The sequence below is a fragment of the Mobula birostris genome, chromosome 10 (assembly GCF_030028105.1).
Source record: "Mobula birostris isolate sMobBir1 chromosome 10, sMobBir1.hap1, whole genome shotgun sequence".
In the NCBI taxonomy this organism is placed as follows: Eukaryota; Metazoa; Chordata; class Chondrichthyes; order Myliobatiformes; family Myliobatidae; genus Mobula; species Mobula birostris.
This window is the reverse complement of record NC_092379.1, coordinates 37711304-37725291: the sequence shown is the minus strand read 5'-3', so window position 1 is coordinate 37725291 and position 13988 is coordinate 37711304. Positions and strand designations below refer to the sequence as shown.

Here is a 13988-nt window from a genome sequence, read left to right as displayed (position 1 = left end):
TCCAAGCTGCATAACCAAGCTCTGGGTCCAGGCTACTCCGGTTTGTTGTCCATGTAAGCATCTAATCCTCACTCTCCGGCCTTCCTCGCAACTATTAATAAGCACACTTCTGTTAATTCTACCTCCGTGTCGATGTTCTGCACTTGGGTCCGCTTCCAGTCGTCCATTGCAACAATTTCAGCTTCACTCCGTTCCTTAAGGTTGTTATAGCCATGGGGTGGTAATGGGGACGAGCTCCCGCCGCCTATTAAATGCTCCCAATGGCGAGTGCCTCAATATTGCCTCTGACAACCAAGTCACAGCTCCTGGCCTTCACGTGTGGCTTAGCTACTAAGCCCGGATATGGAGAGCAAGCTGTTGCCCATGTAGCAAGCTCCCCATCTCCACGCAGTTGATGAACCCAAAGGAACGGCAGAGAGCAACACAGCCTGGTACCAGCAGCATCGCAGGAGTTGCCAGTCAGTGTTGAACTCAACATGGGACTGCCGCAGATGTTTTCCCTCAGGGTTTACTCCTGAAGCCTTCCCTATGAGTGGGTGTAGTCGCAGGGCAATGGGAGGTTTGAGATCAGAGTTTTCCTTCTCCTAGATGAGGGGCCAGCCATGGTTGATGAGTCCCATCTGCCTGAAGCGACTGGATTTAAGATGCCATTAACTCACCTTTGCCCCTTCTCCTGTCAGTAGAAATGATTCTGCCCAGCTTAATGGCTAAGCCACATGTGAAGGCCAGGAGCTAGACTTGGTTGTCAGAAGTTACTGGAGGGCATGGTACAGGATTCTAGGACAAGAGGGCGTGACTTCAGGATTGAAGGACGTCCATTTAGAACTGAGATGCAGAGAAATTACTTTAGTCAGAGGGTGGTAAATCTGTGGAATTTGTTGCCATGAGCGGCTGTGGGGGCCAAGTCATTGAGTTCATTTAAGGCAGAGATAGATAGATTCTTGATTAGCCAGAGTATGGGGTGAAAGCAGGGGAGTAGGGATGACTGAAAGAATTGGATCAGCCCATGATTAAATGGCAGAGCAGACTCAATGGGCCAAATGGCCCACTTCTGCCCCTATATCTGACGGTCTTATAGCATGCCATTGGGAGCATTCCGCCAGTTATGACAACCTAAAGTAGTGGCAACAGAGTTAAGGGCTTCACTAAGCTGCTGCTGTGTGCCCCTTCCTTCTACAATGTGCCTGCTCGCTAAGGTTGTTGCGTGAATGAAGCCAGCGAAGAAAATTACTGGTAGATACAAAGCAGCTTCTTTATTCGACAAAGCAAGGTAGAGAAGGCATTTTATGGAGACACTTCTGGTCGAAAGGTCTGGCCGGCCTGACGTGGGGCTCGATATTTTATGTGCCAAACGGCAAAGGGCAACTCCATACATACAACACATGGACAATGTTTTCTTTGAAACTACATTCGACCTTCACGCCTCCTGATTCACAGCCACACCACACACATCCAAATGAATTTTAATCACCATTGTCGGCTGGGATTCATGGGTTTTAGGAACCCATTGTTCAGAGCTGGCCACATGTTCGGACTTGGTCACGTGTTGGCATGTGGTTAAAGTGTCCCTCTAGTGATCTGAAGGTCGCTAGTTCGAGCCTTGGCCGAGGCAGCGTGTTGTGTCCTTGAGCAAGGTACTTAACCACACATTGCTCTGCATTAACACCACTGCCAAGCTGTATGGGTCCTAATGCCCTTCCCTTGGACAACATCGGTGAGACAGAAGGGAGACATGCAGCATGGGCAACTGCTGGTCTTCCATACAACCTTGCCCAGGCCTGAGCCCTGGAAAGCTTCCAAGGTGTAAACTTCCAAGGGGAACCTTCCATGGTCTCACAAGACAGACGCCTACATATAAAGTTCAGATCTGCACTCCAAATAAAATCCACAACACATATTCAGATATGAAGACTGGTAGCCAAATTCAATTGCTAAATGTCTATGTCCTAACCCCAAAAATCACTCCAACGCTGACCTTCTATAATGTGCCTGCTTGTGGTGAAGGGTGCACCCTGCTGCATATGGTCTCACCTTTTACTGCCTTTCTTTTCATCCGGGACAAAGTTCATGATACGCTTGTTGATGGCGTAATTGGTGAGGTGCATGCAGACGTCATCCTGTGAGAGAGGCAGAAGATAAAGATGTTGGTTTCTCAGTCAGGGACATTGCCCTCAGTTATTGCGTCACACTAACGCCACCCCAGCCAGATGCTGCTCAAATGCTATTTTCCTCATTCCTCTCGGCTTCACTTTTCCTGCGGTGATGAAGAGCAGTCGGCAGGTGGCAAGAAGGTGAAACTGAAGGAAGCCTTGCATCTTAAAGCAGTTTTTGCAGCCCCAAAACATCGCCAAGTCAAAGGATCGCTCACCTGAAGCGCAGTGCAGAAGGATGGGTGCTGTCAGTCAGAGCAAGGATGTGAGGCTGAGGCTTTATAACTCAGACCGAACTTTGGAGTATTGTGAGCAGTTCTGAGCCCCTTATCTAAGAATTGGTGAGCTGGTATTGGAGAGGGTCTGGGGGAGGTTCACGAGAATGAAAGGGTTGTCATTTGAGGAGCATTGCTCCCTCTAGGCCTGTACTCGCTGAAGTTTAAAAGGATGATGGGGGATCTCAACGAAACCATCAAATATTGAAAATCAATGTGGAGAGGATGTTTCCTGTAGTGGGAGGGGGGACGGCTGTCTCTAAGAGCAGAGGGCAAAGCCTCAGAATAGAAGAACTTCCCTTTAGGGCAGAGGTGAGGAATTTCTTTAGCCAGAGGGTGGTGAATCTGTGGAATTTGCTGCCACGGACCGCTGTGGAGGACAAGTCATTGAGTGTATTTAAAGCAGAGGTTGATAGGTTCTTGTTTAGTCAGGGCATCAAAGGTTAACAGGAGAAGGCAGGAGAAAACAGTCGAGAGGGATAATAAATCAGCCATCCTGAGCACAATCCTCCCCACTTTCGAGGACATCTTCAAAAGGCAACATCCATCTTGAGGGAGCCTCGCCACCCAGGTAAAGCCTCTTTTCATTTCTACCGTCAGGGAGGAGACACACACTCAACAATTCAGGAACAGATTGCTCCCCTCCGCCATTAGATTTCAGAATGAACAATGAACCCATGTACAGTACCTCAATAACATTTGTCTCTTGGTCTTGTTTTGCACAACTTATTTAATTTTTAAAATATATTTCTTTTTGTAATTTATAACTTTCATTATTACGTACTGCAATGTACTGCTGCCGCATAACCTCAAATTTCATGGCAAATGACAATGATAGTAAACTTGATTCTGATTCCAATTCTGGTTATGAAATATGGGCTGAGTTTTTCTTTTCGGAGTAGTCCACGTCACAAGATTGTAAGATGTAGGAGCAGGATTGGGCCATTTGACCCATCCAGTCTTGTCTGACATTTCGTCATGGCTGATCTATTTTCCTCTCAGCCCCAATCTCTGTATCCATTTATGCCCTGACTAATCAAGAACCTAACAAGCTCTGCCTTAAGTATACCCGACGACTTGGCCTTCACAGCATGTAGTAACGAATTCTACAAATTAAAGAAATTCCTCCTCATCTCTGTTCTAAATCAACGTCCCTCTACTCTGAGGCTGTGTCCTCTGGTCTTGGCCTCCCCCACTATAGGAAACATCCTCTCCACATCCACTCTGTCAATGCTTTTCAACATTCGATAGGTTTTGATAAGATTTCACACCCTCCCCCAACACCTCATTCTTTTAAATTCCAGTCAGTTAAGGCCCAGAGCCATTAAATGTTCCTCATATAATAAGCCTTTCAATCCCAGAATCATTTTTGTCAACCTCCTTTCAACCCTCTCCAGTGTCACCATATCCTTTCTGGGGCCCAGAACAGCTCACAATACCCCAAGGGAGGGAGGCCTCGCCAGTGCCTTCTAAAGCCTCAAGGAGGAGAAACCCTGCAGATGCTGGAAATCTGAGCAACACACACACAATACTGGAGGAACTCAGCAGGCCAGGCAGCATCTATGGGAAACAGCAAGAGGTTGATGTTTCAGACCAAGACCCTTCATCAGGACAGATGAGCAGTTACAGCAAGAAGGTGGGGGGGGAGGAGAGGAAGGAGTACAAGGTGGCAGGTTATGGGTGAAACCTGGAGGGGGAGGGGGTGAAGTAAAGAATTGGGAAGTCAATTGGTGAAAGAGGTAAAGGGCTGGAGAAGGGGGAATCTGATAGGAGAGGACAGAAGACTTTGGAAGAAAGGGAAGGGGAGGGAGCATCAGTAGGAGGTGATTGGCAGGTAAGGAGATGAGGTGAAAGAGGGAAACGGGAATGGGAATGATAAAGTTGGAGGCAATTACCAGAGGTTAGAGAAATCGACATTCATGCCATCAGGTTGGAGGCTACCCAGACGGAATACAAGGTGCTGCTCCTCCAACCTGAGTGTGGCCTCATCGTGGCAGTCGAGGACTAACATGTCAGAATGGGAATGGGAAGTAGACTTGAAATGGGTTTTTCTGACAGACGGAGTGTAGGTGCTCTGCAAGGCGGTCTCCCAATCTGCGTCGGGTCTCACTGACATACAGGAGGTCACACCAAGAGCATCAGATACAGTAGATGAACCCCAACACACTCACAGATGAAGTTTTGCCTCCTGAATGGCAGTGAGGACGAGGTGTAGTGTTAGGTGCAATGCTTGTTCCACCCGCTTGCCCTACACCTCCTCTCTCACTTCCATTCAGGGCCCCAAATACTCCATAGATGCTCCTGGGCCTGCTGAGTTCTTCCAGCATTCTGCGAGTGTTCCATATAAAACATTATATCCTTGTTTTTATGTTCTATTCCTCTCAAAATGAATGCTAACACCTTCCTTATCACTGAGTTAACCAACAAAAACCTCTGATTTTTGGGTTTTCTCTCCAGTCATACACTTGTCTATGCTTTTAAGTTTTCTACCGAAGTGCATGACCATACACTTCCCAACACTGTTTTCCGTCTGCCACCTCTTTGCATATTCTCCTACACTGTCTAAATCCTTCTGCACCTCTCTGCTTCCTCCATACTACCTGCACCCCCCACCCCCACCGATCTTCGGATCGTTCGCTAACTTAGCCTCGAAGCCATCAACTCCATCATCGAAATCCTTGATATATAATGTAAAAAGAAGTGGTTCCAACATAACATCCCAACTTCTGTACTCAATACCTTGACTTATGAAAGCCAGTGTGCCAAAAGCTCTCTTTACGACCCTACCTACCTGTGATTTCTTTTTCAAGAAGTTACGGATCTCTCTGTTTCAATGCATTTCTCAGTCCTAACGTTCACAGTGTTAAATTCTCTGTACTACCATAAAATCATAAGTCACAGGAGCAGAATTAGGCCATTTGGCTCATCGTCAGCTCCGCCATTCAATCATGGCTGATCCTTTTCCTCCCCTCCTCAACCCCACCACACAGCCTTCTCCCCGTAACCTTTGGTGCCACGGCCATTGAAGAACTGATCAATTCCTGCCTTAAATACACCCAACGACCTGTCCTCTACAGCTGCCTGTGGTAACAAATTCCACAAATTCACTACCCTTTGACTGAAGAACTTTCTCCGCATCTCTGATTTAAGCGGATGCCCTTCTACCTTGAGGTTCTGCCCTCTTGTCCTAGACTCCCCCACCATGGGAAACATTCTTTCCACATCTACTCTGCCTAGGACTTTCAATATTCGAAAGGTTTCAATCAGATCCCCTCTCATCCTTCTAAATTCCAGCGAGCACAGGCCCAGATACATCAGATGTTCCTCATATGTGAACCCTTTCATTCCCAGATTCATCCTTGTGCACCTCCTCTCAACCCTCTCCAATGCCAGCACATCTTTTCTTAGATAAGGAGCCCAAAACAGTTCACAGTGCTTAAGGTGAGGCCGCAGCAGTGCCTTATAAAGCCTCAGCATCCTGTCCCTGCTCTTGTATTCTAGACCTCTTGAAATGAATGCTAACATTGCATTTGCCTTCCTCACCACTGACTCAACCTGCAAGTTACCCTTTAGGGTGTTCTGTACAAGGACTCCCAAGTCCCTTTGCATCACAAATTTTTGAATTTTTCTTCCCATTTAGAAAATAATCTGAACATTTATCCCTTACTACCAAAATGCACAACTATGCATTTTCCAACATTGTATTTCATTTGCCACTTTCTTGCCCATTCTCCTAATCTATCTGTCCTTCTGCATCCTACCTGCTTCTTCCACACTACCTGCCCCTCCACCAATCTCCGTATCATCTGCAAACTTGCCATCTATTTCACCATCTAAGACATTTATATACAGCATAAAAAGAAGTGGTCCAATACCGACCCCTACGGAACACCACTACTCACTGGCAGCCATCCAGAAAGGGATCCTTTTATTCCCACTCGCTGCCTCCGACTAATTAGCCAATGCTCTAACCATGTTAATAACTTCCCAGTAATACCATGGGCTCTTAACTTGGTAAGCAGCCTCATGTGTGGCACCTTCTGAAAGCCCAGATATACAACGTCCACTGCGTCCCCTTTATCTATCCTACTTGTAATCTCCTCAAAGAATTCCAACAGGTTTGTCAGACAGTATTTTCCCTTAAGAAAACCATGTTGACTTTGTCCTATCTTGTCCTGTGTCACCAAGTACTCTATAGCCTCATCCTTAACAATCATCTCCCACATCTTCCCAACCACTGAGGTCAGGCTGACTGGTCTATAATCTCCTTTCTGCTGCCTCCCTCCTTTCTTAAAGAGTGAAGTGACATTTGGAATTTTCATACCAGAGTCCAATGATTTTTGAAAGATCATTACAAATGCCTCAACACTCGCTACCACTACCTCTTTCAAACCCCCAGTTTGCAGTTCATCTGGTCCAGGTAAAAAAAGTACCTTTTGGTCTTTCAGCTTTTTGAGCACCTTCAACCTTGTAATAGAAACTGCACTCACTTCTCTTCCCTCACACTCTTCAAATCTGGCACACTGCTAGTGTCTTCCACAGTGAGAACTGGTGCAAAATACTTACCTAGTTCATTTGCCACCTCTTGTCCCCCGTTATTATTTCTCTGGGCTCAGTTTCCAGCGGTCCTATATCAAATCTCATTTCTCCTTTATCTTTTATATACTTGAAAATGCTTTTTCTATCAACTTTGATATTATCTGCTAGCTTGCTTTCATATTACATCTTTTCCCTCCTAATGATTCTCTTAGTTGCTCTCTCTAGGGTTTTAAAAGCTTCCCAGCCTTCTTTCTTCCCACTAATTTTTCCTCTGTTGTATACCCTCTCTTTTGCTTTTACATTAGTTTTGACTTCCCTTGTCAGCTACGGTTGTAGCATTTTGCCATTCGAGTATTTCTTTGTTTTTGGAATACATTCATCCTGCACCTTCCCCATTTTGTCCCAGAAACTTGTGCCATTGCTGCTCTGCTGTCTTCCCTGCCAGCATCTCCTCCCAATTTACTCTGGCCAATTCCTCTCTCATACCTTTACTTTACTTTCCTTTCCAATTTCCTTTTCTCCACTGAAATATCGCTACATCAGACTCTACTTTCTCCCTATCTGAATCATATTGTGTTCACTGACTCCTAAGGGTTCCTTTACCTCAAGCTTCCAAATCGCCTCCAGTTCATTACATAACACCCAATCCAGTGTAGGTGATCCCTTAGCAGGCTCAATGACAAACTGCTCTAAAAATCCATCTCTTAGGCATTCAACAAACTCACTCTCTTGAAATCCATTACCGACCTAATTTTCCCAATCGAGCTGCATGATAAAATCTCCCATGACTACCATAACGTTACCCTTTTGAAACACCTTTTTCCATTTCCTGTTGTAATCTGTGCTCCATGTCTCAGCTACTGTTGGGAGGCCTGTATATAACTGCCATTACCCTTGCAGTTTCTTATCTGAACTCACAAGGATTCAACATCTTCTGATTCTATGCCACACCCTTCTGCTGATTTGATGCTGTTCTTTACCAGCAGAGCAACACCACCCCCTCTGCCTACCTTCCTATCCCTCCGATACAATGCGTAACCTCATGTGAATATGATTTTGATATCAACATTTAAGAGAAGTTTGGGTGGGAGGGGTATGGAGAGCTATGGTCCGGGTGCAGGTTGATGGGATTTGGCAGATTAAATGGTTTGGCACCAACTAGACGGGCCAAAAAGCCGGTTTCTGTGTTGTACTTTTCTATGACTCTATTGCTTTTTCTTGAAATCAAGGCAGATTAACTCCGGGCAAGATGCAGGGCCAATAACCCTGGCTAGATATATCCTTGAGTGTTATATCAGACAACTTCCCATTTTCAATCTGACTTACGATGGAATCATCAATTTTCTTCAATATTTAGGAGGATTACCAGGATACTGCCTGGATTGGATTATGAGGATAGAAACACAGAAAACCTACAGCACAACACAGGTCTTCGGCCCACAAAGCTGTGCCAAACATGTCCTTACCTTAGAATTACCTAGGCTTATCCATAGCCCTCTATTTTTCCAAGCTCCATGTATCCATCCAGGAGTTTCTTAAAACAGTGGTCCCCAACCACCGGGCCGCGGAAAGGTACCAGGCCACAAAGCATGTGCTACCGGGCCGCGAGGAAATGATATGATTTGGCAATATGAAACGATATGAATCAGCTGCACCTTTCCTCATTCCCTGTCACACACTGTCGAATTTGAACAACCCCCACCCCCCACACCGTTGGCCGGTCCGCAAGAATATTGTCAATCTTAAACCGGTCCGTGGTGCAAAAAAGGTGGGGACCCCTGTCATTTCCGCCTCCACCACCACCGCCGGCAGCCCATTCCACTCACTCACCACTCTCTGAGTAAATAAATTACCCCTGACATCTCCTCTGTACCTACTTCCAAGCACATTAAAGCTATGCCCTCTCGTGCTAGCCATTTCAGCCCTGGGAAAAAGCCTCTGACAATCAATGCCACTCATCATCTTAAACACCTCTATAAGGTCACCTCTCATCCTCCATCGCTCCAAGGAGAAAAGGCCGAGTTCACCTATTCTCATAAGGCATGCTCCCCAACATCCTTGTAGATCTCCTCTGCACCCTTTCTATGGTTTCGACGTCCTTCCTGAATTGAGCACAGTACTCCAAGTGGGGTCTGACCAGGGTCCAATATAGCTGTAACATTACCTCTCGGCTCTTAAACTCAATCCCACGATTGGTGAAGGCCAATGCACCATATGCCTTCTTAGCCACAGAGTTGAGATAGGTTGAGAAAGCTATGGCTTTTCTCCCTGGAGTGAAGGAGGATGAGAGGTGACTCGATAGAGGTGTAGAAACTGATCAGAGGCATAGATGGAGTGGATAGCCAGGGAAATGCTAAAGCAAGAGGGTATCGGAGGAAAGTATGGGGGAGGGGGAGGTCAGAGGTAATCTTTTTACACAAAGAGCAATGGGTGCGTGGAATGCACTGCCAGTGGCACTGGTAGAGGCAGATACATGAGAGGCATTTAAGAAACTCTTAGATTGCCACATGGATAGAAACATAGGAAACCTACAGCACAACACAGGCTCCTCAGCCCACAAAGTTGTGCTGAACATGTCCCTACCTTAGAAGTTACTAGACTTCCCCATAGCCCTCTATTTTTCTAAGCTCCATCTACCTACCCAAAAGTCTCTTAAGAGACCCTATCGTATCCGCCTCCACCACTCTTTCTGGCAGCCCATTCCACGGACTCACCACTTTCAGTAAAAAAACCTACCCCTGACATCTCCTCTGTACCTACTCCCAAGCACTTTAAACCTGTGTCCTCTTGTGGCAACCATTTCAGCACTGGGAAAAAGCCTCTGACTATCCACACGATCAATGCCTCTCATCATCTTGTACACCTCTATCAGGTCACCTCTCATCTTCCGTTGCTCCAAAGAGAAAAGGACGAGTTCACTCAACCTGTTTTCATCAGGCATGCTCCTCAATCCAGGCAACATCCTTATAAATCTCCTCTGCACCCTTTCCATGGCTTCCACATCTTTCCTGCAGTGAGGCGATCAGAACTGAGCACAGTACTCCAAGTGGGGTCTGACCAGGGTCTTATATAGCTGCAACATTACCCCTCGGCTCCTAAATTCAATTTCACGATTGATGAAGGCCAATACACCGTATGCCTTCTTAACCACAGAGTCAACCTGCACAGCTGCTTTGAGCGTCCTATAACAGTGTCGGGAAGTTTATGGTCATACACTTTGGCAGAAGGAACAAAAGGGTAGACTATTTTCTAAGCAGGCGGAAAACCCAAAAACCTGAGGTGCAAGGGATGAGAGAGCCTTCATGCAGGGTTCCCTAAAGGTTAGTTTGCAGGTTGAGTCTGTGGTGATGATGGTAAATGCAATGTTAGCATTCATCTCGAGAGGACTAGAATATAAAAACAAGGAGTTAATGTTGAGGCTTTATAAAGCACTGGTGAGGCCTCACGGAGTATCGTGAGCCCTTATCCAAGAAAGGATAAGCAGACATTGGAGAGGGTTCAGAGGCGGTTCACCAGAATGACTACAGGAGGAGCGCTTGATGGTTCTGGGCCCGTACGCATGAGAATTTAGAAGACTGAGAGGCCATCTCATTGAAACCTATTGAATGTAGACGGGCCTAGCTCCCCCACAGCAAGCCAGGACGGAGATAATGAGGGGGAATCGGTGACTCTGTCCTTGATTCTGAGAGAGATTCGCGAGTTCCAACAAGATAACGGCAAACAGCTGGAAGATATTAAAGGAGAAATAGTAAAAACTAACTCACAGATAGATGAAGCTGAAGCGAGGATTGTTGGAATTGAAGAGAAGCTACAAAACGCAGAGGAAGTGATAGCAGAAATGCTGAAGCTGCAAGACCAGCTCCAGTGGAAACTAATAGATCAAGAAGGCCGCTCGAGAAGGGAAAATGTGAGGATTTACGGAGTTCCCGAAGGAACTGAAGGTAAACCCGGATTGATGATTCCCTTCGTGGAGAAGCTACTTAGAGAGAACCTTGATATACCGGCCGCAAAAGACCTACAGATAGAAAGAGCTCACCGCGCGTTGGCACCACAGCCTCCAGCAGGCGCCCAGCCCAGATCGATTCTGGTCAGATTTCTCAGTTACAGAACGAAGGAAGAGGTGCTTAAAAGGGCATGGCAAAAGAAAGGTTTCATGTGGAACAACTGTAAAATCAGTTTAGACCACGACTACGCACCGGGGATTCTTGCCAGACGGAAGGAATATACGGAAACATGGAGAGTCCTGAAGGAAAACAACATCAGATTCCAGACCCTGTATCCAGCTGGCTGAGAGTCTTTTACGACGAAGGGACAAAAACTTACGCTACAGTGGAGGAGGCAACATTGGACCTGGCGGACCGGGGACTACCGATTAAAGTTATCACCTAACCGGAGTCGCTACTGGAGAGGATTCGGCAGAAGTCGTGGCAGTTAGTGCGGCGAGGACGCTCCACACGAACCAGAGTGTCAAACTACAAGGAAAAGCTGCAAGTATTCAGACGCAAATGTACAGAGAACACAGATTAATTAAGAGAAATGACTGAAAAGAGTAAATCGGACTTAAAGGTAAAATGAAAACTGGTAACTGAAAATAAACTAGACGGAATAACTTGAATGATAGCAATATGGTCGAGACATAAATAGGAGAGAATTCTCCATGATTATTCAAACTGCTGAGGGCCCTCTAAGGTTATCCCTCTGAACTGAGGCGGGTCGGTGCTCAGGCCTCACTGTGGGAAATCGGGAAAAATTTTCAAATGTTGCACGTTCAAAAATGTCTAGGGTGTGGTTATATGTCTTGGTTTACTGTTGAGAAGGGATTGCTTACTGTTTGGTTAGAAAAGGAGAGTGTTTTTTTTTCTACTAGAGAAAAATGCAAACTGAATTGGTAAAAATAATTTCCTATAATGTTAATGGGATTTTGAATCCAATTAAAAGAAATAAGATTATGTCTAAGTTGAAAAAAGAGAGGGCACAATTAGCTTTCCTCCAGGAAACACATATTAGCCAATCTGAACATGGAAAATTAAAAAGAATGGGCTTTAAGCATGTATTTTATTTATCATATAAATTGAATCACAAAAGAGGGGTAGCTACTTTAATATCAAGTACTCTTAATTATGAACATATTTCAGAGACTAGAGACAAAGAAGGACGGTTCGTAAAAATCACAGGAAGAATAGAAGGTACAGAAATAACATTGCTGAATGTTTATGCTCCTCCAGGTTGTGAATGGTCATTTTATAGACACACTTTTGACCTAATGGTCAGTTCTCAAGGGGTAGTAATTTGTGGAGGGGATTTTAATATTAGATTAAATCCTATATTAGATCCTTCAAGAACAGTTACTCAGAATAAACCTCTGACTCGGAAAGTGAATTCATTGATGGAGGAGTTGGGAATTATAGATGTCTGGAGGGAATTACACCCTACTAGTAAAGATTATACATATTACTCTTTCCCTCATTCAGCCTATTCAAGGATAGACTATTTCTTTATCTTTAATACAGATAGACTCAGGATAAAAAACTGTAATATTGCAACAATTGCTCTGTCGGATCATAGCCCAGTCTCTATGTCTCTAATCCTGGAAAGGAAAATGAGGAAAACACTATGGAGGCTAAACTCACATATACTCAATAACCCGAAAGTAATGGAGAGATTAAGGGGAGAAATCAAAGAATATCTAGACCTTAATGACACGGGAGAAACATCACCAGTGATCTTATGGGATACATTGAAAGCTGTACTGAGGGGGAAAATTATTTCCATTACCACTCACATGAAAAAAATCAATGCACAAAAATTAGCAGACCTTCAAGGAAAATTAAAACAACTTCAAGTTGTAGATAGCAACAAAAGTAGTTCAAATCGAAAACAGGAAATTAGGAAATTGCAAAGTGAAATTGACGATATTTATACGTTGGAAACTCAAAGAAACTTTCTTTACCTGAGACAAAGGAATTATGAAGTAGGAGGTAAATCAGCTAGATTATTAGCATATAAATTACGAAAACAACAAGCAGACAATACAATTCATAAAATAAAGAATCCAAAGACAAAGCTTGTGGAGAGTACAATAGGGAAAATTCAAGAGAGTTTTGAAACATACTATCGAGAGCTGTACTCCCAACCCCGGGCCCCCAATGAGCCCTATATAGACAGTGTATTGAATTTTTTAGATCTACCTAAACTTACAGATTTACAAAATGAAAGTTTATTAGAACCAGTAACTGTCAAAGGACTGAACGTGGACATCTCTAGGTTAAAGGCTGGAAAGTCCCCGGGTTCTGATGGGTTTACCTCAGAGTGGTACAAGTCCCTGAAGACACAGTTAGCCCCATTACTACTTAACACCTTTAATTGGATCTTGCAGAGAGGAGAAACTCCACCTTCCTGGAGAGAAGTGATTATTTCAGTTATTCCTCAAGAGGGTAAAGATAAACTAGAATGTGGCAATTATCGGCCAATTAGTGTTCTTAACTTAGATTACAAACTATTTACATCTATATTAGCACGCAGATTGGAAAAACTTTTACCTGGCCTAATCCACTTAGACCAGACTGAATTTATTCAACAAAGACAAACACAGGACAACATAAGGAGAACTCTGCACATATTAGAACAGGTTAATAAGAATGAGACAGAGACAATGGTAGTAGGATTGGACGCTGAGAAAGCTTTTGATTCGGTTAGTTGGGCATTCCTATACAGAGTGTTAGGAAGATTCGGCTTTCAAGAAAAGTTTATTAAAGTAATTCAGACTCTATATGACAGCTCTACAGCCCGAATTAAGATAAATGGGGACCTCTCTGACTCCTTCATCTTAGAGAGAAGCACTAGACAGGGATGCCCAATTTCTCCTCTCCTTTTTGCGCTATATATTGAACCGCTTGCCCAACTAATAAGACAGAGCGAAATCGTAAAAGGTATCAAGGTGGCAGGGATTGAACAGAAAGTGGCGTTATTCGCAGATGATGTTTTGGTCTATCTGAGTGAACCAGAAAAATCATTTATAGGATTG

The 13988-nt window shown here is 44.6% G+C and overlaps 1 protein-coding gene across 1 annotated transcript in view; it reads right to left on the bottom strand.

Annotated features, from left to right (window-relative positions):
- Nucleotides 1-13988, bottom strand: part of LOC140203594 (uncharacterized) — a 66840-nt gene that overhangs the window by 30195 nt on the left and 22657 nt on the right. Inside the window, 1 exon segment of the mRNA XM_072269642.1 lies at nucleotides 2032-2117. Coding sequence (XP_072125743.1) covers nucleotides 2032-2117 — 86 coding nt within the window.